Here is a 22,930-nt window from a genome sequence, read left to right as displayed (position 1 = left end):
TGATTTATCAAACACTCTACTGCTCTACTGCAAGGTGTTACCAGCCACTACCATATTTCAAGTGAACTGCTGGTCCATGCTCAACTCTTAGTGGCTAAATACAACAAAAGGACACTGGAGTGGGAAGTTTACAGACAGAGAATTTGTAAATATAGCAGATATAAATATTTATCCCTTCAGGTCAGAACAATAACAAATTGGCACCTGTAGAAAAGTTCACAAAGTTGCAACTCCTGCTCTTCCTTCTTGTAAACAGAACTGTTAAAAATATTCCATCACTGTCAATATAGATCACGTATTTTAAGAAATATTTCCCTACTGGGAAACTTCTGATGTTTCTGTATGCTAAAGAAAATGAGTGTGATGAAAAAGGAATTAAATGGAGGCCTTGAAGCTGAAAAAATTAATGCATCTCCAGGATCTTGACTTGCATGTTTTTTAGCTTCAACTGGCGAGCAGCACTGACAACTTCATGCAAAATAACAGAACAGACAGTCTGGTGTTTTGGTTTGCCTGTAGTGTTCACTACCTTTAAAGACTGAAGCTTGAAAATAAAAAATGTAACCCTCTTCTTCAAAGTTGTTTTTTTTTTTCCTCACTAATGTTCTACATCAAATTTTGACGATAGGGGAAGTGTGTTTCTGCCTAAATGAGGAGTAAAAGATCTTTCTTGGTTCTTCCAGTCACTGCTTGACCAACCATGGGAAAAATTTCAGTATTTTGACTAATAAGAAAAGTAATGTACTCATATACCTATAATGCAGACTAGAAGTATTCTTTAAGCACTTCAGTATGCTATACAAATATTAGTGAATATTTCTACCTTCATTTAAACTATTTCAGATTTACCTAACAGAATAAGCACTTTAAGTAACTTACCCGATGGCTGTCCAAGTTAGTGCTGTATGAAAAGCAAATGTCTGTGAGGCTGTTGTTACTACAGCATTCAACTGTGCCATCGAGTCGTCTATAGACTAAAGAACATGGGCAAAAGAGCAAAAGATCAATATTATAGTATAGGAAATTCCTAAAAAGAAATCTAAGTCTCTGAATAAAATAAAATCACCTTTTTGTAGCCTTCAAGAATTAAAGTAAATCACAGAGCCCAGCTATGGTTCACTGCAACTAAAAATAAGCTCTACCACTTTAAGAATACCATCTGATTTCAATCATTCCACATGCTGAACTTTTCATCCTGATAATCTCCTTGAGATCTAGTAATAGATCTAGGGGATCTATTACTTCAGTGTTCTCAGCACTATGAATTAAGGAATTATTTTAGCTATTGCCTCCAACTTGTATTAAGGGCTGGCATGGAGATTTATGTTGGCTGTTGTACCGATTTCACTGGTGGACTATTGAAATAACCAAGTCTCAAAATGTCTTCTATTAAATGTAAATGCCTTTACAAGATTCAGGTTCTGAAAGCTTTCCAAGCCTTGAAAACTGCAGCAGTGAAAAAATGATGCTTTAAATCCTGGTCCAGAATCTTTCTATTGATGTCATCTAAATCGTAATTCAGCTTAACTTTACAGCAACAGTATATAAAAAAAAAAAAGAAATTCAAAAGAATAGTCACTGTAAGAACCTGTGTTACAGAAACTCTGCGGTGCTTTCCTTAGGTAGCTCATGCCTGAGCTGTTGGTTGCTGATTTAACGCTGCATAAGCAGCAGCCTATTAACATTGAGCCTTATGCCTGGGGCTTACAGGTGCGAGCACTGTACCATACAATCCTTTCCTCAAGTACCCTGAAGCAACCAGATATGTTTTTGAATAGTGAATGACCATGAAATTAGTTCCCCATATAAACTAAATTGAAAACACTTTTTTTTTTTTTAAATTTCAAGAATGTCCCTCGGGCACTGTTTTTTGTATAGCTTCATACTCAAATAGTTTATCCTTCATTTGTTTTATTGTCAAATAGATAGGGTCCATTTGCTATATACATTTTTATTGATACTCTGTATTTATGTTAGTTGTGAACTGTCAAGGTTTTGACAAATGATAGCTACTAGAGAATGAAAGGAGTTCATTTAATTTCAGGGGAATATTTCTCACTGCTGGAGGCTTATGGCTCTGAAAATGCAGACAGACTGGTCTGATTAGAATGCAGCAGTGCGACGAACTGCTAACACAATACAGCAACCAAGCCCGGATGCAATATTGAGTCTCTAGTATTAAGTCCCTAGTATTTCAATCTAAATAGCACTGATTCCGGTGCGAAATACTTAGTTTTATTATCCATGACTCTGAAATTACATTTCAGAGAACAGTAGAATCTCAGAATATATAGCTATGGCATCTGAGAATAGGTTCTTACTTGCCATCCTGGTCCAGCTGAAAACATTTGCTAGAACTACCCTCACTTTCAGAGGGATGATCCAAACTGCTACATTTTAAAAAGCATGATCTTACCTGTACTCCACTAGTTTCCATTCTATTTATCTTAGTTTCATCCGTAAGATTACTTTCCTTATACATTAAAAAATTCAAAATACTACTTTTTCAATCTCACATCAGAACTATTATGCATCAAAAAGCACAGGTACTTGAGTTTGCCCAGCTGCAGCCCCTTACCTCTGGTATTCAGTCTCCATGGATGCATCCACAAATCAAACTCCAGAGAGCTGTAGAGCACGTCTCAAGACATTCAGCCAATTTAGCTTGACTGCTCATTTTTGTTCTACTTTATTTTTGTTTATTGTTCTAACTTAGTTCAGTTCACATTTTTCTTCTTTGTTGGCGTAAATTGTTGCAGTAACAAGAACTTCAATGTATAAATGAAAACAGAAGGAAAGAGACTGACTTCCAGAAGCAATGTATGCAGTCCAGACAAATATGAGTTTAATAGGCAAAGAAACTGCGAGGCTGAAGAACCAAATGAAACATAAAACCTCTCTAGTGAGAAACATCAGTAGAAATGGCCGTAATAAAGCACATCGTTGGGTTAAGCCACACAATTTGTAATGTCACGTTGATCAAAGTAATAAGGTGATGTATGGGATTTACAGCTGCAAAAGATCACTGAGTTGATTCATACAACTGAAGCAAAATAGAGGAAATAACTGTATTACTGCTAATAACCAAGTCATATAATATCCTGAAAAGGCAACTTTCATTATTCTGATCATACAGGATATTTGTATAGTGACTGAAAGACGAGAGGAATTATTTTATCTATCCCCTCCCTGCCTTTGCATTTCACAAAAAGAAAAAGTGTATTGGTCACTGCTTAAGACATGATAGCAGACTCAACTTACGAGATACCTGTCTTCACTAAGAAATCCTAAATAGAAAGTAGTTTTTAAGACATGATAAAACTACAATATGAAATATTGAAGAGAGCACTTAAAACCATACCTCTAGCTGGAAAGCTTAGTTGCTGTAGAGTGGCTGCATTTATACAGTAGCCAATCTGTGATTTCTGTGAAATGTCTCCCAGACAGGAATTCCAGTCTTCTACACCATAAATTGGGCAGTCTTGTAGACTAGTGACAATATCTCCCACAAAAAGACCTCTTGGTCCATTGGCAGGAGAATCCTGAGAAGAAACACTAAGTCAGTCTTGTTAATATAGTTAAAACTACAAGGATCCATTTACATTTGAATGGATGCTGAACATCCATTAAACGTTGAGGTAAAGATGTCACTTTCAGACTAACAGAAAATCTGAGGCATCACTGGAACTCACCATTTTCACTAATGATAGAGCATTACTATCTATGATTCTAAAAGTAATATATTCCACAAAGAAAAGTTAATTAGTGCAAAAGAAAAAAGGCAAGTCTCCAAGTGTTTCCAGGGACCTATTCAAATCTGAATTATTTTCATCCACGTTAATATGCTGTGCTTTTTCCCAGCATTTTAAGTTGAAGAAGCTTCAGTTAATACCCTAAATGTTCCAACAATGCAGGTTGTTCTTATACTGTTAGAAGTATAAAGCACAATAAACATCATTCTCCTCGTGAGTTATATCTGCTCATTTTTAGATCTAAGAAAGACTGAATTCTCTCAGTTCTGCTTTTCTTCAACCATGCTGTCTTTTATTAAGTCAGAAAAAAAAAAATCTTTCCAGAAAATCAGCAGTCTAACTCTACTTTGCTTCCAGCTGACCAAAGAAGCATGAAAAGTAATCTCCAACATTAAAAACAGATAGCAGTAAGCAGAGTGATAATAGATTTCCAAGTAGATTAACCCGGTATCAGTACTAAATGAAACAAAAAACCACCCAGAAATAAGCCCTGAAAACTCATCTCAAATATCTAAACAGCCTTAAGAATATGCTTAGTAGTATTTAACTATTCATGCCATCTTCATTCATTTACTAATACATAAAAACGAGACGAAGAAACAAACTTCAAGCAGACAAAACGTACAGTGTATTAGATTCTGAAGAGCACTGCACTGACCAGATTTAACTGTGATGATAAGGGACATAGCTCTACTCCTCAGATCACAAACCGTATAATATGAAACCAATAATGAACTTTTCTTACCTCTGCTACTTCAGTGACAAGTGCCCCAACACCCGTGTAATAGAAGGGGAAAAGAATGGCTGGCAGCAGAAATAAAACCATGAAACTCACAACACCAAGAACAAAATTATGCCACACTCCTAAAAAAAGGAAAAGACGTTTTAAAATAAACAATAATAACCACAAAGGTGTTTTTTGAAATGCAAGATTTTTATGTTAACTTTTAATTAACTTTCCTGAAATAATTAATGAAAAATGAATTCATGGCAGAACATTCAGAATAAAGATATTTTTTCATTTCATTTATGCTCTTGGACACACATTTTGCACGACCAACACAGGAAAACTTTTCAGTGCTGAAGTCTCCTTGTTCCTTTCTTAGAGAGCTTCAGCTTGGTAAGAGGGCTTGATTCAATTCTATATTTACAGTACAGAAATGTTTCTGATGCTGCACAAATGAGAAACATTGAAAGTACTTGAGTACTTCAGCTGAGTTTGGTGCCATTTCCAGGAATAGATGTTTCTTAAAGTAATTTCTGTTTCTGTGAGTTTTTTTATTATATCTCACTGAAAGATAATGAGATAAAATGTTTCAGCATTCAATTATCTTTATCAAACACACATAGGCATATGTGCACAAACAAATGCAACAAAGGAAATATTAAGAAAATACTTTGTTTTAACCTTCTATCTTAAAACAAAACCTTTATTTTTTCTAGCTTAACAAAGTCTGAACATCTAAGACAGAAACAAAATTGCTTTGTAACAAGGTGGTCATTGGAGTGTAAAGTGAAGGGGAAAAAAAAAAAGAGTTGATGGAACTGCTGGAGAGTGACAAGAAATGCTTTCCAACAGCCAACAAAACATAGGCCTTAATAGAATAATCTACACAGTTTGCTGTGTGGAACACAGCAGAAAAGCCTAAAATAGAAAGGCTTCAAGTTAATCCCAAGTGCTCCTTAGGAAAACAAACAGCCTAAAAATGAGAATACCCGTAGAAGCACACGGATGTCTATACCACAGATTTCATTTTGCTAGAACAGCCTCATCCTTGGAGGCAATTCTTTATATTTTAGAAGGCAAACTTCACATAACCCTTCACATACCTTAAATAATATTTCAAAAATGTTTAACTCTCTTTTTCTATTAAAGGTAAGACAAAATAAAATAATAATTAAAAAAAAAAAAACGTTAATTTGAGCTACTATAAGCAAGTGCTGCCCAGCAGTACTTTTTAATTACTAGGCATGGAATGAGAGCTAAAAGTGTAAGCCTCACAAGAATGCTCATTCACTATTCCTGAACTCATGACGCCATCTGCTGTACAACAGATATATTCTTTGAACTCCAGAGTATAAGTGAGCTACTAAAGGAACATTCAGTAAAGTTCAGCTTTTATATTTAGCTACCATATAAAAGTCCAAAAGTTTCTGTCTGTAAAAGCAGATCTTCAGTATACTGAAAATTTGATAATAGGTTCATTTGACTACTCTGAAAATCAATACAGAGTCAAATTTACTGAATATAAAATTTTAGCATCATAAAGCATCCTAGTGCTGAAATATACATACCACTAATTGTAAAAAACACTGCATATATTTGTTATACCAAAGTGATAACAAGCTATTGATGCTAAACAGTCTTGCAGTGTTTGTTCCTACCTTGTATAACCCTATTTCAGGTTTTCTCAAAATGATTACAAAAGTTCACTCATCAAACTATGCAAGCAATTCTTTTCTATTGCAGAATATTAACTCATTTTTCTAGATTATCTTCCAGAAATAAATGTGAGCAACTAATTTTGAAAATTATTCTTTCTTCTCTTCATACTAGCTGAAAATGGAAATTGATTAATTTGAGAAAACGAGTTTCATAAGTTAGCTTATTGCAACAAATGATTTTGGTACATTAGGGCATTTGGAGCACAGATATCTTTAAATTCCTAACATTTATGATTATTTACCTGATCTATGAAAATTTGCCAGTATGCTTTGCTAAGCTTTTCTGTGCCAGTCTAAAATACTCTTTATAAAGCTTTATAATTACAATATTCAAGAAACAGCGTTAATACATACATAGTACAATGGGCCGGCTGCTTTCTATTGCTCACTGCAACAGAAAACTATCATTATCATAAATAGAAGCATGACATTAATTGCTTTCTCTTTCCTTCAATAGGTTGAGAACCTTCTTTATCTCTACAAGTCAGTAATACAAGCAATTGAAGCATAACACAGTCTCAGTATAAGTTTCCACAGCAGTGGTTCTCTAATTCCCAGTATCCAGGGATTTCTCTTTAGACTGAAAGACATCAAATCAAAACCATTTGGAAGCTTATTTAGAGCCATTAACTGTGATTCTCTTTGGATGTTTGTGGCTTAGCCTTTGTTTCCTTCTGATAGCAGCATCATAACACAGTCAACTATATAATAACGTAACTCACACTTCATTGAAAATCACTCAAAATTCTGTTGAAAATCACATTGCTCCTATTGCAGAAAATGGTAGTGATCAAAAAAGAATATTCACTTGTGACAGCAAATGGCATTCTCGTATCACTAACCTTCTGTCTGAGCATTTTCCAGTTTGTATGTTCCAGTATTTCACTATTTAGGCCATTCAATCTGCAAGAAGAGTCAAAGGAGCTTCTGTACCTGAGCTGGTCTAAGAGCTTATGCTAGTGGGAGAGGATTAGCAGAAACTACATCTTTTTCTCAGCCACATCTATAAGTATTCTAAATCAGACCTAAGACTTAACATTTTTCAAGGCAGGAAAATGTACTCAAACTCCTAGGAACAGAACTATCTCTCTCAGAAAACAATGTAAGAACAAAATTACCACATCACAATTTTAGGTTCAGAACAGAATGATCACCTTTAGGTAAACAGAAGTTTTTAATGTTTCTTCATTTTAAATGTTCAGTCATCTACCAAAGATTTACAAGCAACCCCTATAAAACAACTGTGCTAAGCAGACTTACAAAAGAGCACAAAATATTACCTGCACAAAATATTCTTAATTGCTGGACTGGTGATATTAGTTGCAAGTGCGTTGTGAAGAGGTCAACAAATGCACCAGGATAGACAATGAAGATAAAAATCCCAAATCCATTAAATCGTACTTGTTCTCTTAAAAAAAGAAAAAGAAAAATGCAAGCTATTGTACACTAGGAAATGAAGAACTGTGACATTCTTCATAGCACGTGTATTTTTGACTATGAGAATGACAGAAACTATAATTATAAAACTGACTGATTTTTCATAACATGAAGGACAGAAAGATAATTAAACTAGAGAGTATTTTCTGCAGTAATTGCCACTTTCGTGCAACGAGTGTTTGCGAGGCTGGTAAAAAATAAACACCAAGTTCAACTTCTTTTCTGCTTCCTAAGCAACAGTAATGCATTAAATACTTCTAAAAAAAAGAAAAAGAAACCACTTTGAAGTAATATATGCTTTATCTGAAGTAATATATACTTTATTGAAGTAATAATTGCTTATTTATTCAAACATTAGAGTCAACGTTAAAGTAAAAAATGATAACTTTTATGATTCAATTTCAAAGTAATCTCTAAAAAGTCACCTGGAAAAGCTATGCCTTCCTTTTGACAGGTACACTTACAAAGGGCACTTTTTGGTTCCCTTGAAAGCTACATATTTCATAAGGGATTTATAGAGGTGTGGCAATCGTGTTCAAAGACAGTTGTTGCAAACCAGGCACAAATCAGTTAATTTTTGTGTGTGCGTGTGTGGCAGTACACTGTGTATAGCATTATAGTTAGGTCCTTTTTGTACAATCTCAGCTGCAAGAATGAGGTGCATATAAAATGAAAGAAGACATAAAATCATGAAAAGATAAAAATCTATGCAAAATGAATGAGTGAATACATGAATTCCCTGCATTCACCATACGATCTGCCCTCACTACAAATAAGAAATCTGCACGCTTGTAGCCATTCTGTACTTCATTACTTGGGTAGAAGAAGGCTGGAAAAAAGACTCTTGGCATAAGCTTTGACTAAGATGAGACTCAAATATCTTAAGCTTTTATATTTCATAGCCAATACTATCTTGAACTGAAGTTGGTGAAAGCGTATAATCAATTTCAGAGAGTCAAAGTGATTTGCCAAAAAACATTATTATCATAAACAATAATAAAAAATAGAATCTTTCCATTGTACAGCTGTTTAGTAAAACCAGAGGATAGACTGTGACAGCACTATATACCCAACCTGTACTAGGAGGAAAAACGACCCAAAACAAAAACAAACGAACAAACAAAAACAGGGAAAAACCAGCAACAGTAAAAAATCACTTAAGTCTATCTTAACCAATAGCAATTTTACATTGGACAATACTATTTTTTATCCTAAAAATGGATGAGAATCAAGTTTTAACATAAACTGAAGCTGAATATTCAAGCCATCACCCCAGATCTTGAGTGAAAGTATCATACCACTCTTATACCATACTATGTATAAGAGTTACAAACGTCAGAAACAGCTCTATAGTTACTCCTGAATACTCTGCAATTAACCAGCAGCACCTTTAGGAAATTTTCTTAGCTCTTCCTTTTGTGGGATGTGCAAGAGTAAGAACTTCTTCCTCCATTGACAAAAACATTGAATAGAGAAACCAAGGTTGAAGATAAATGAATTGTATGGTAAATAGGGACCCACATCATTACTTTGACTGAGAATGTTCAGGGCCATAAACCAGGTAGTAACAGGTTTAGATGCTGTCATGTCTTCCTACACTCAAGAAAATCAGCAAAACAATTTAGGACTTCATGCCCATGGGACATCTAATGCATGTGAAGCTTAGGAGAAATGTAGAGAACATCTGAAAATCAGCTCCAGAAAGCACCACTTAACTCTCCTATGCTGGAGTGTCATTTAAGTGTAATGACTAACCATGTCATGTAACTTTTTTTCCACAGTAATCATCACATTTAAGTGATAATTAAAATTCTCATCCAAAATTCACACATCGCTGAGATTAACAGGGGCAAATCACATTTGACTGAGTTGCTGCTTCAGCCTTTTCAGATGCTACTTCACAAGCTGTGTTTAACAAATTAATCTTAACTCTATTTTTAAATACCATCGTACAATAGCATGCAAGTCCTCTTCAAATGCTGCAGCTCCAGAGATACAACTACTGCATGAAAAACAGGATCACTTAAAAGCAGAATTATTTTAAACCCGATGCAGCGTGGTGTATTTACAAAGCAGAATTCCTTTCTCATGATCTGTAGAATACACACTTTATGAAAACTTTGTCCTTTATTGTATATCTTTAGAAACTTAAAATCTCAGGAAGTTATGAAATAAAGAATAAATGGATTCTCAAGAAAAGCTGAAGAAACGCTAACAACAATCCCCTGTAATTAAATAACTCTGGAATATTAGGCTTTGTTGGCACGTAGTTAAGAGAAAAGTAGTTTATATTACCGAATAGCTGCCACCCCATGGCCGACTTCATGTATCACACCACTGATGAGGATTGCAGAGAAGAAATAGGTCAGCTGGCTGACAGGCAAATTTACACCAGGCACCTGTTCATGTGGGCATGACAACAAAACAAAACACACTAGGAAACCAAGAGGTACAAAGACATATCACTCTGTCTCTATCCTTGCTGCTCTCACTCAGCTTTCTCAGCCCACCAACACAGTAAGAGCCACTCACACAGCACTGCTGGTTTGTTACTCTTCACTCAGTTTACTCAATATATTTTAAAATACACTGAATACATCATATTCTTTTGTTAAAGGTTGAAAATCTCTCTAGGTAAGAAAGCCTTCATCCTTCCTACTTGGTCCCCACAACTGCGTGTCCTACTTTATATTAAGCTCCAGAAGTTTATAAACACATATGCAGCCTTCAAATATAATGAAAGAGGCTTGGCACTGTGAGCAGTGTTTTACACTGTGCTGCAGACAGTCATGTGGCTACTGAGATCCACTCTTCAAAAAAAAAAAAAAAGGAGAAATATATTGCACTTAAATCATGAGTCCTAAAAGCTAAAAAAAACAAACACACCTACCAGCCTTCAACTGGAATTGTCAGTCTCCCTTCTCTCCATACATAAAACACAAAATCACCCCAAATTTAAAAGATCAAAAAAAGGTGAGTTCTGTCTATTGTTCAAGTTTTGGCAGTCTACATATGGCAAATGAACATTTAAAAAGCACTTGCAATGGAGATATTATTTTAACTGATTAACATATAACGTGCATGCTCCACATTCCTCCTAATCTTGTGGATTCCCACCACATCCCAGCTCCTCTCTGCACTAGCTCCCTTCAGCCAGACTCCAAAGAAGGCACAAGTCAGAGAAGGAGGAACCATCCTATCTCTCTCCATGGGACAGAGGGCTGTTCATCTCCCACATCCTCTCAGCTGCCATTTAACTACCTAAGCAGAACTCTGCAACAGCTTGATGAGACTAACTCTCTAAACGAAATCCTTCAGAGGACCATTTTCACTAGTGTTATACTGAATCATTTCACAAATTCTGTTCAGACTGTGATCATGACCAAGTTTTTCATCTTAACTGGCACAGCAGTCCTACCTCACTGTATGAAGACAACTGCTATTCACTTGTTAAGCATCCATTGCTGCTATTAAAGCATCAGCTGGTGGCACTAATGGTTCACTTAAATGTTGTTCTCAGAGGATCTGTGCTCTGCATACATGGAAGGACAGACAGCAACAAACGGCATCTTAGTGCCACCCTGATAGTAGAATATGAGAAAACAGCACCGAATGCTTTCAGTGCTCATGAAAAGAAGCAAGTTTAAGATACACCCAAAAGGGAATCTAAATATAATGAAGGATTCATGCAGTAGTTAGAATCTTATATTTCACGGTCTTTTAGGAATGCCTTTATTAAAAGAAATTCTTTTCTAATAGATGATCTGCTTCTTCCCTGTTTTTGTTAACAGGCAGCCAACACAAGAGGGGGCAGCTAAAAAAAGAACCCAGTTACCTACAGATGGATATTTTAAATAAAGTACATGAATGAAATAAAGGAGGAAAGGTGCAAAAATCTTAAGCAATAGAACTCAAGCAGAGCTGTATTTCCCCTTCACCAAAACTGAAGGTTAAATGCTAAGCAGATCCATGCCAAATGCTGAAACATAGTTAACAAAAACATCTTTTTTTTTTTTTAGAAAAAGGAAGCAATTGACTCTCTCTCTTCTAAGGTAATTGATCATTTATGAAACATAAAGGTAACTAATTTAAATGAGAAGACTTTCCTCACTTTTTATTATTTGCAACCTCATCTGAGTCACTTGTTAGTGTCAACTTATGCTACCACGTTTCCCTCAAACAGAATACTTAAACTCTTTGAAAGCAGAATTATCAGCTGTCTATAATTCATTTCAGAAATGAAGGAATAAGGTAGGAAAGAAGGAGAACCACAAGTCAGCTGAGGAGAAGTAATCTCTTCCCCATACATGACAGTACATTATCCCTACACATTTCATCCTCTTCAGTACTAACTGTCCTCGGTTTGAGTGCAGTGATACTGCCAATACATAGTTACTGAGGAATCCATTCCAGTCTGAAATTGTTAATATTATGCTATACTTCAGCTTTCATAGTTACAGTTCACACCAGATTACTTCCAAAGGCTTGTTTTTACTTTGCTTCCCTTTTATTTACATTACTTACACAGAGAAATTGAGGAATACTGCATATGATCATTGTACTGTGGTTTCAAAAAAGCAGATAGATCCATAGAATCATAGAATGGCTTGGGCTGGAAGTGACCTTAAAGATCATCTAGTTCCAACTCCCCTACCATGAACTCAGTTGCCACCCATTAGATCAGGAAATAATCTCAAAAAATAATAAAAAGAAAGAAAACGTTCAGGACGTTTTTCTTATTCTGGAATGTAATAAACATACATTCTTAGGATGAGCCCTATTTGCAGGTAAATGAGAAATCTTCAGTCTCATGTTCAGCGTGTGCTCACTTGGACACACAGCACACCACCAAGGCTTCCCACTCACTCCTGCCTACTTCTGGAGACAGTTCAGGAGCAGGTTGTGGACTAGAGGACTACAGCAGCAGTACCAGTACTTCTCTCCCAGGTTGCCTGCTTTTCCAACACATACTGCATTTGCTGTATTCACCTTGTATGTGTGAAACAAATCTAAACCATACCAAATGCACTGAGTTTATAGCACATGCTAATGAACAGTCAGTTCAGCACTTATGAGAAGGTCTATCACAGAAGCACACAATCCCCAGTTCACTCAACTGAATACTAAAATAGATAAAAATGGCTGGGTATCACAGACATACAGTGGAAGGCAGAGCAATCTGCCTACACATTCTTCCCACAGAGCATTCTTGGAGAAATAAGGATAGCTAGAAATCTTCCCAAGGTTAAAACTGCTCTAAGTGCAATGCCATTTCTTCCATTACTGCCTTAACACATTTTGAAGCAAGACATAAAAAAGACAGCATTTGCAATCTCAACCCATCTATAAGAGACATTGCTTTCTAAAATAATATTGTCCATCATCAGATATCCATGAAACAAATTGTTACTAAGCCTTTGAACAGATACTACCAGAAACAGGACCCTCAGTTTACTGTAAATTAGGCACAGGCCCTTAAACATTTGAAAAATGTGCCATCTCCTCACTAATGAATCTTTGCTTCCACAATAACACAAAGCTCTTTACAATTCCTTCCCTTCCCACTAACACTTTGTATAGTAATAAATGAAAGAGAACACCTCTCTTCCTGTGGATTATGGATTAGTTTTGCAAACTTCAAGACCACCATTGCCTCTACTGTTCATAGAAGGTAAATTCTTACTGCTGTTTTGTATTCTTAGTAATATAATAATCTTAAGGTTTTCAAAAGCTTTCTCACTTCTGAGAATATTTAATATAAGATATGCCACGTATTTCCCTTTATTTGTCTTCCCATTTTTTTTACCACCACCACCACATTTTAGGTTGATAGGCTGATAATAAACCAGCAAATTTTTATTTAAATGAGTATCAGCTGTTAGATTATTCTTACATGGGAGGATTTAAGTATTGTATATCTCATTAAGAAGATGGTTAGCATCAGCTCACAACCCTCAAATGAAGACTTGAGAACACTTACCACAACTTGCAGCATACGATCATTCTGGGCTGTTGGTGCCTCAGTCAACATCTGTGTCAGTGTTTGCATCAGTGTCTTTCCAAGAAGAATCACAGAGCCAAACATGGCAACTATACCAAACACCATTCCCATGCTGAACCTACAAGGACAGGAAAATAGTCAAGAGATGCATAGGCACTAGAAGATAGTGCATATTTTCTGGATACTTAACCACATTAGCACAACAGACAAAACATGTAGGGCAAAACTTACCCAGTGCTACTACTATTCACACATCAACAATATAATATAAAAACATTAGCTGAAGGAAGCTAACAGCATGAATACCATATCAGTAACACAAACTTGTACAACAATTTCATTGTTTAATAAATGTTTGACATTCAAATGAGGTCTTGATTTATTTTCGAATATTTTTAGCTGTTCTTACATATTCTGATCTTTATTCAGTTACCCAAAATGAGTAACTTGCCATGAACAAAAACATAATTTTACAATGTATAATTTAACATGCTGTGCTGCACCATCACGTATTTAGAAATGTGGATTGAGTGAAGAGATAGCATACATACATTCTTGCATCTTCCTCAACAGCAATAAAAAAGTGATAAACAATATTTACATGAGGCTCAAACTTCTTAAAGATGAAAAATCAGAAGATACAAATGCAATACTAGATTAAAATCAATTACTTCAAAATTCTTTTTCCTCTCATTCATTTAATTTATTAAAATCATTATGTTGAAAAACATTTCAGTGTAGATCAGCCCATATACTGGTTGATTTTTATTCATCATTATTATTCTTTTACAGTATTCTAATACTTGAAGGATGCAATAAAGTTTATTTTCTAGCTAAAGTATTTCAATTTGCTAGCTCTTCTTTACACAATAGCATAATAGTTCTTTTACTATCCTTAATAAGATTCCCTGAGAATTAACAAATTTGTTTTAATCAATATGTACCTATAATGTTGATTAGAGAGGCATAAATATTATACTGTAATAAATTATAAACACTAAAAATTGTGATTGATATAGAACTATTTAAAATCAAAAATCACTTGTAGCTAGAGTAACCAATATGAAGCAGAATTCTTTTTCACAACTACCTCTCTGAGAGCAGCAATATAGGAAATGAAAATAAATTCAAGCCCTACTCCTCTTTATTTTCAGATTGGATATACAGTAACAGTAGGAAGGCAATTCAGCAATAATTTCCCAAACCAGTCCAGAAGCATCCATACTAACCACTCTGCTAATTTACCCACTGCAACCTATGCAATCTTAGCAGGGAAAAGAGCAGGCAAGTAAAAGACAGAACGAGTGCAATGTGCTTCTGACTACATATAGCTGCTGAATGCCTGGGAAATGACTGGCAACAGGGGCATGATCAGAAAAAAACTCTGTGTACAGTAATGGATAGACACGGGATATGAGAAGCTGATTTCACATCTGCCTCCTCATACTGTATTATATGTAACAGCTCTGTATTTAAGAACTACGAATGGCTCAAACAATAGGTAGAAATACAGATTATGGATTTCTACTTCTATAGTACCACCATGAGTAACTTAGCTATTTCATTTCTAGCAGAGGAGATAGACTTATGCTAGTATGGTACATTTACAGCTACTATGTTTGTTCAATTTAATGTTAGCCTACTGTAATAACCACATCTACCATTCCACTGCTATGGATAAAAGGCATAGACATGGTGATAGTTGCTGCCTCTGTACACATTTGACAGAAAAAAAAAGAAATCCTGAATGTATACCATAAATACAGAAATCTGGGTTTCCACCTCCCCCAGCTGTAGAACTGCCGGTTGAAGAGTGCTGTTTGCCATCGCATGTGGAAAGGAGAGACACTCAAGCCATAGTTCACCAACCAGTCTTCATAAGATGCTTTCAAAGAGCTGGATGACTGCAAAACAATGGAAAGTTAGGTTAACCCAAAACTTTAAGGAAGATTCTGCACTTTGTGACCAAGCAGTAAGTCAGATCCATTCACACATAAAGACAAACATATAACTTCAGGTACGTGTCCTGCACATTACTTGCAGTTTGACCCCTAGGTATGACATATAATACAAAAAGCTATGCCACTGTTTTGAGTAAATCACAGCAATTCTAGGATTATGAGAGAGACTGGGTATTCAGTGGTATTTAGCAAATAAGATCTTTATTATCTTTACTATTGTTAAATCACTTCAAGTGATTTTTTAAATGTCTGGATAAAAAGGCTAAAAATGAACTTTGATGGTATTTCTGTATAATTATATTTTAGTAAATGCTTTTAAAACTGCAGTAAAGAAAAACACATTCTCTTAGCTTTCTGCTGGCATCAGCTTGTTTCTTATATTGGTGAGATGCAGATCAGCAGTGGGAGTATCCTTTAGCAAGGGTAAAAATGAGGTCTACTTTTCAAACACAGACCATGACTGAAGAGACCTGAAATATGTGATCATACTACCAGAAAGGCAGAAGGGCTTTAAAATTATCAGCCTATTCTGCAACAGCAATCATTTTACAGCATTTCAAGATACTCTTGGTACACCTTCCTAGTAGTTCCAAAGATTTCTCCTTATATTTGTCTTCATAATCAATGCAACCTATGGTCTATATAATTAATACTTTACTGCACATTATAAACCAATAGAGGTAGTTTTGCAACTGCTATTTTATAATATATGCTGCTGGTTTTCTCAGTAGTCTTTTGTCAGCCTGCTTCCTGGAAGCTAGTATCAGAAAGCCAAATGAAGAGCAGCTTTCCTTAGAAGTTAAAAGAGAAATCTGTAGCTGAGGAAAGGTGTATCTGAGCAGGAGTGTGTCTGACATAACACAGACAAGTCTTCAGAGCTCTCTGAACTATAGATTTGCTCCTGGTATTCCCTATGAGGAGCAGCACCTACTGAAGATGTCAGGAATGTATGGCTCACAAGAGTCACCCCTATGCCCCTAGAAAGAACTTTACATGTTCCTGGCTGTCTTCCATGGTTCTTGAAACAAATTTAGAACTTGCCAAGTTCCTTGCATTACTTCTGTCCTTCTGTGGTAGTGGTGGGAAATGAGCAGCGTATCGTATCTTCCACAACCATACTCATAGCTTTTCTCATTCTGTTGAATTAATTACAATGTAAACTGAAATTTACTAAAAATAAATGACAAAAAATATTTCAAGTAACAGCTTCCCATATTATTCTTTCTACTCACATGTTTCTGTGTAACTTCCTTCTACAATGTATTGATTTTAGTCATATTTCTGTTCAGTCAGCTGAGGACAACCACAAAAATTTTTGTTGTAATGTATCCCCTAGTCAATCCTGGTCAGTCATTCCCTGCAACACTGCTAAGTTTACTATCCATGGCCAGATCAGCATTTGCTAGCCTACCTTTAATAGATCACAAAGAATATTACACTTCTACAAATAACACATAGGCCATAGGAACAAACAAACAAAAAAGCCTGCTCACATAATCTATCTGATAATTAAGAACAAAAATATGCATGATATTAAGTATATCTGACTTGAGAAATTGGCTCAGTAAATACATGTATCCAGCTCAGTTCACACAGGATCAAAAGAAAAAAAAAACATCCCCAAACACCTCAAAACCTAACCAAACAAAAAGCAACCAGCCAAAAAGGAAACAAATAAGCATTATAATCAGAAATAGAGATCTGGCACTTCAAAAATATCTGTTCTCTTAACCACATACAAAAATAACAAGCATTTTTCCCCTCAGAATTCCACTAATGCATCCCTTCAAATTCTTTCTAACCAAACCACAGCCCTTCTGTACTAGCAAGGCATAAACAAATATGCAGTTCTTAATGAGAAATGTGGGATTCTTGAACAGTACATCTGCCAAAAAGCACAAAAAATAACTTTGATTTGTAAATGGTATTCATAATCACTAAATGACAGCATTCCTTGAAACAAGTGACCACACTCATCTAAAAATGTATTAAAAAGCTCTAAGCAAACTCTTGTTCCTTCTATCCTGAGCGCAATAGGATCACAACATTACGACATGCACCATCTTGCCCTGTTATGAGGCATGTTATTACTCTTTGTTTCATCTCAATCCTCCTCCACACAGACCTGGGTTCAGTTCTTTGACTTGAACTAAGTGATCTCTGCTACATTAATTTTCCTACAAAAGCAATACCCTTTTTATTTATGCAATGTTTCAAAGTAATGACCGCCTACTAAATACTCCAGGAGCTCCATAAATATCTGCCAGCAAGAAGGAACCCTTAACATTCTTTTGTGCTGACAAAGTCTGTTTCAAAAGCCCTGGACCATTTCAGCTTCCTGACCTTAAAAGCTGAAGGCTAACCTTGAGTGAATGGGCCTAAAGCGTCTTTTATTTCTGATAGCAGAAGGAGGGACAACCTTCCACCCTTTTCGCATCCCTGGTCCTTCAGGCACAATGAAAGGGGGTGACTTAGCATGCTGGGGAATAGCAATTCAGGGGTCTGCCTAAGTGACACCCTCCTGTAAGCTCCAACCTTCATCAAGAAGCTTTCTTATCAGTGGTTCAATGAAGAGCAACAAGAGGAACTTTTTAAATCGCAGCTTGATTCATTGCTGATTGGCTAACACAAATGTATCTTGTAATTCAAGCAATGTTATGTGAATTTATTTGTGCAAAATGACATTCATACACAAAGCTCTACCTTTCATACTACAGAGTCCCAAAGAGTGAGATTGATTAACAAAAATGCTTGAAATCTGAACAAAAATGATGACACCAAACTGAGCAAGAGATATTGCACGCCAAAAAAAATTTACAGAATAAACATCAAGTTACAGCACATATCCTTCTCTTGCCCAAAACACTGTCAGCATAATTCACAGAAAAGTACTCCAGTACTTTTCACTCATGTTCTGTATGCCATTTTCCTGTACTCAAGTTGCAAGAGACTGGACATCTAGGCAGTTTGCTACAATTGCTAGCAGTTTAGAGTTATGACTGTGGTGGAAGATTTAAAACAAACACAAGTTTCCCAATTACATAATCTTGTTATTTAACCCATATATTTTCACCGTGGTACTAGAAATGAAACTTATCAATCTAGCAGTAAGATGTACCGAAACAGTTATCACATACTTCCAGACAAGAGTATCAATTATTATTGATAGCTTGTAGTTAAAACATCAAAGTTACAATTTAACTCCTGGACTCTCCTGCTCACTAGAGCATTCCAGACATTCTCCTTTCTTTCTCAATATAAAGCAGTTACTAAGTTGCCTCCACACAGCATAGGTTTTTCTTCTCCTTTGCTGATTCTAGGCGCAGGTACAGGCTCCCAGAAAAGCAGCAATCTTCATACTCACAAAAAGGAATTACTTTAAGCTCTAATTCTGAAAAGTCTTCAAAATCTCAGAGATACAAACTGGTCTCAGCACCATGCCGCAAGAGTCTGCTATGTGAATTCAGCTTGAGATTTTTCATCAGACACAACACTATCAACAGAAGCACATCGGCCTGCTGACTGATCTACCTGATGGGTTTTAGAGTGCCTCACTTATCCGGGAGCTCTTCTTGCGTTCAGCCAATCCTCTAACGTAGTTCCAAACAATGTTGTGCTTGTTACGAAATATAGCCTTGATATATTAAATAATATATATATGTAGTATAGACTTCATGTATTAAAATTTGAAGGATCTTCAGGTAAAGTACTTGTTTTTTGTTGTTGTTGTTAGTTCTTTTTTTGTTTGTTTGTTTGTTTTTTGTTATTTACGCCATTAAAGCTGACCGAGCTGTGGTTGCTCTATGACAATTAGCAGCAGGGGGAGCTACTAAATTTTCTGAGTGTCCTCGACGGCTATAACGCAGCTTTCCTCAAAGCATTTTTCCCAGTGTTTCACAGTAGTGACAAAACGAACGCTTGTTACTTTGATACCGCTAGGCCCTGCCTGTACTTGGTAGAAACAGAGCAGCTCCTGCACTGTAGCATTAACCTAAAAAAGCAAGAGAATTCGAGGTGGAACCATTCATTTTACATTTTCCTCCTATTTCTTGTGCTACTACTGGTCCCAATGGGAACGGCGGGGGATCGCTCCGGACCCGGCGGCCTGAGATAGCTATTAATTCTGACTGATGGGATCCAAGCCTGCAGGGCTCGGGCAGGGATGCTGCGGCTCCACGCGGCTGTGGCCGGCACCCGAGGAGGGAAGGGAGGCGGAGAGGCCTCTGGCAGGCGGCAGTGCCGGATGCCACCGGTCCAGAGGGGTGAGGGGGGGCGGAAGCGGCGCGACTGACCCGCCTAGGGCTCCCGTTGAGCTCTGCGCCCACAGCCCTCACCTTGAGCAGCGTATCCGCCAGGTAGACGGCGCACCAGCCCCCCAGCACGCACACCACCACCGGGATCGGGATCATTGTGGCAGCTCAGCCGGCGGCCGCGGATGCTCACGTTGAGGAGCCTCCCGGAACTAAACGTGCCCCGGAACCTTTCTCCGCTGGTTGCATTGTCCGCACGGACATTTCCGGGCCATGTGACGAGATTGGCCAGGTGACGCCATGACGCATGGAGGCGGGCCGCCCAGGTATGCGCGTGCGCAGAGAGCCGGCCGTCCCTCCCGCTCGCGCTAGACCCCAGGCACGGCCGCGCATGCGCAATTGGCTCGGGATGGGGTGGGGGGGGCAGTGCGGAGGGAATCCTGCCCCGCTTCGCTTTGACGAAGGGCTGATGCTCTCTCTGTTTCTGACGTGTTAGACTTTGCCTCCGTCAGTGCTAGGAGAGAGGTGTGCCACGAGGCTGGTTTCTCAGAGCGTTTCCAAGTTTAACTGTTAAAGGCGAACAAGTACAAAGCAAACGGCAAGCAAAAGCGATACTTATTTTCTCGAGCAAACGGCGACGTTGACCTCTTCCCCCCAAGAAACAAGTAACAGAAACCACTGTCGTGCTCTCAATTATCTCATTATTTCTTAAAAAGTTATTTTTAGCAATGAAGACTCCAGTGATGGGGGAGCCCTCTGCCGTTTGTGGCTTTCATTTACCTCTCCGTGTGCGCACCAGATGAACTTTCCTCAGCCTCCATTTGTCAGTACTCAGGACACTACCAAAAACAGTTTGTCAGTTCTTCAGCTTTGATGTGTTGGCTGTGCTGTGGAAAAGCTGGGAGGACTGTTAGGAGTAGTGCTCATAACACCACCCACAGTCTGTATTTTCTATATGGAAAGCTTTGTAGCACTTGCATTTTCAGAAGTTCTACCAGTGTGTGCTCTGAATCCAACAAAAAGCTGAGCCAGCCCTTTGCTAGAATTTGAATGTTTTCATGCTGTTTTTCAGTCATTTTTATAAGTATTTTTCAGCTCCTTCTGTGTTCTGCACTCATTGCCTCATTCTGTCCTTCCCAAAGTGGTCTGCTGGGAGCTTTACTTGCTGCTGCTATTGGGAAGAACACCTCAGCTCTGAGCTCCTGCTTCCTTTAAATGATAACGTGGCATTGCCCAAGAGCTGATACACTGTAGATGAGTAGACCAAGCAAGCAACTAATGGAATACAAAATCTAGATTTTATTATATTTGTAAGACAGAGTCCAGCTGTGGCCAGTCCTTGTGACTGGGCATTGCAGGGGGAAATGAGAGCTGGTAATAAACACTTGGCTTCTCTTGTCCTCTGCTGAACTTCTTTGTCTTTCAGCTCAAGCTGGAGGTGCTTTTCCCACACACTTCAGATTTTCCATTGTCCTTAAACCATTATTCTTTTGTAGGCTCTATTGGCTGATGCCTCAAGAACTGTGAAGGGATTCCATTCCTATATAAAAGCAGAAGAATTATGGGAAATGTACCTAAGCCCTACATGCAATAAAAAGACCAACATGTATTAAATATAAATACAAATATAAATGCACAGCATTTATTCTAGTTGTGGTCTTTGGAAGCAATAAAGGACAATTACACACATACAGTTAAGAACATTAGTACTTACAGTACTGACACTGGTGACATTAGTGCTTACAGAGTCTTTCCAAAATCAAGCATAGTAAAATAGGCGCAGTGCCTGTTGCTTAAAAGATTCAGTCAATAAACTGCTTTTGTGACATTATTATATTTTTCTTAAATGTTCATTTAGTATACCATACAGAACACAGAACTGAATTTTATTGAGTTTGCTTGGAAATTGGCAGTGCAGTTAAAAAGGAATGTTACTGAAATGCACAGTCCGTACTTTATAGCTAGAAAGTTCACCACAAGAAAACAAACGAAAATGAGTTTTTTCTGGAATGTATAAGAAGTTTTTGAGTGAACTAGAGCACTTTTAGCCCCACTGTTTTTATTCACATCATTTTAGTGGTAATATACCAGTGGCTAAAAGGCAAAATTAATCCTTGTTCTCTTAGAGTGAAAGCATTGCAGACTGCAAAATGTAACTGCACTTTGCATTTTTAAAATTAAGGTTTTTAGAATTAAAGATTTCTAATTTAAAATTATTTAAGAGGTAGCAGAAGAAATGATGCATGCTTTTTACTACCACTTGTTTTTCTTCACAATCACATACTATGCTGAAGGAATGAATAAACTAAATACAGTAGTTAGGTCAGTGCACAGTAAGTCTGTAAAACATCACAATGCTGTCTAACTCTCATAGTTTAGCTGAGCTGTGCACTAATGGGAGGATATGAGTAGACTTCTAAAGTGTGAATATCTAAGAATGTTTGAAAAGGATATACATCAGTCATCATGCACTGGTACCTTAAGTCCATGCAAAAACATTAAAGGAAAAATTAATAGCATAATAGTAATGATTAAATGTAGTTAGGAAAGTAAATACAACAGAGTGTGTGAATAGTACATTAATTAAGATACTATCAAATGCAGTTAATGAATTAATATCATACAATCTTTTTATAGATGAAACAAATATCTTTATCTAAAAATAATTATGAAGATATCTAATAATTAATCTCTTCGGCTTTCATGTATTACTGAAGTAGATAAAGAATTATTCATATTTTGCCATGCCAGGTATGTGACACATTGCAAACTTCAAATAAAATTACAGTCTTAACAGTGATTTCAAAAACTCTAATATTAGAGGGGTGTGTGGGCCCCAGGGAAATTGCACCTCCTCACAGTTCATCACAGACTCAGACCTAAAATCTGCTAAGATGTGGATTTTGCCAGTTTGAAATCAATACAATCAGAATGTGACTTTGTTGGAAAAGTGTTTGAGCCTTGAGGACAACAAATGGGCTTCTAGATATGTTTTGAGTTGTATTTGCTACTAAGTTGCTGGGTTTTGAGATGAGCTAAACAGAGGAAAAGAAGGCTGGAACAAAACGCGGCCTTGATTTGGCT

General features: G+C 36.9%; 1 protein-coding gene across 2 annotated transcripts in view; it reads right to left on the bottom strand.

The window, feature by feature from the left end:
- Positions 1-20,039, bottom strand: part of MBTPS2 (membrane bound transcription factor peptidase, site 2) — a 30,570-nt gene extending 10,531 nt beyond the window's left edge. For both annotated transcript variants that reach the window (XM_065741466.1, XM_065741467.1), the window contains exons 1-8: positions 19,931-20,039; positions 15,391-15,539; positions 13,615-13,753; positions 9,930-10,033; positions 7,478-7,605; positions 4,498-4,616; positions 3,362-3,542; positions 880-974 (exon numbers count right to left, since the gene is read on the bottom strand). In XM_065741466.1, the coding sequence (XP_065597538.1) occupies positions 880-974; positions 3,362-3,542; positions 4,498-4,616; positions 7,478-7,605; positions 9,930-10,033; positions 13,615-13,753; positions 15,391-15,539; positions 19,931-20,005 (990 nt within the window). In that variant the 5' untranslated portion in view covers positions 20,006-20,039. The remainder of the gene's footprint in view (positions 1-879; positions 975-3,361; positions 3,543-4,497; positions 4,617-7,477; positions 7,606-9,929; positions 10,034-13,614; positions 13,754-15,390; positions 15,540-19,930) is intronic.
- Positions 20,040-22,930: the final 2,891 nt, after the last annotated feature.

This window comes from Cyrtonyx montezumae, unplaced genomic scaffold, assembly GCF_038088225.1.
Source record: "Cyrtonyx montezumae isolate F1298 unplaced genomic scaffold, pur_monq_1.0 scaffold_3, whole genome shotgun sequence".
In the NCBI taxonomy this organism is placed as follows: domain Eukaryota; kingdom Metazoa; phylum Chordata; class Aves; order Galliformes; family Odontophoridae; genus Cyrtonyx; species Cyrtonyx montezumae.
Note: the sequence above shows the minus strand (reverse complement) of the source record. Positions and strands in the feature narration are given on the sequence as shown.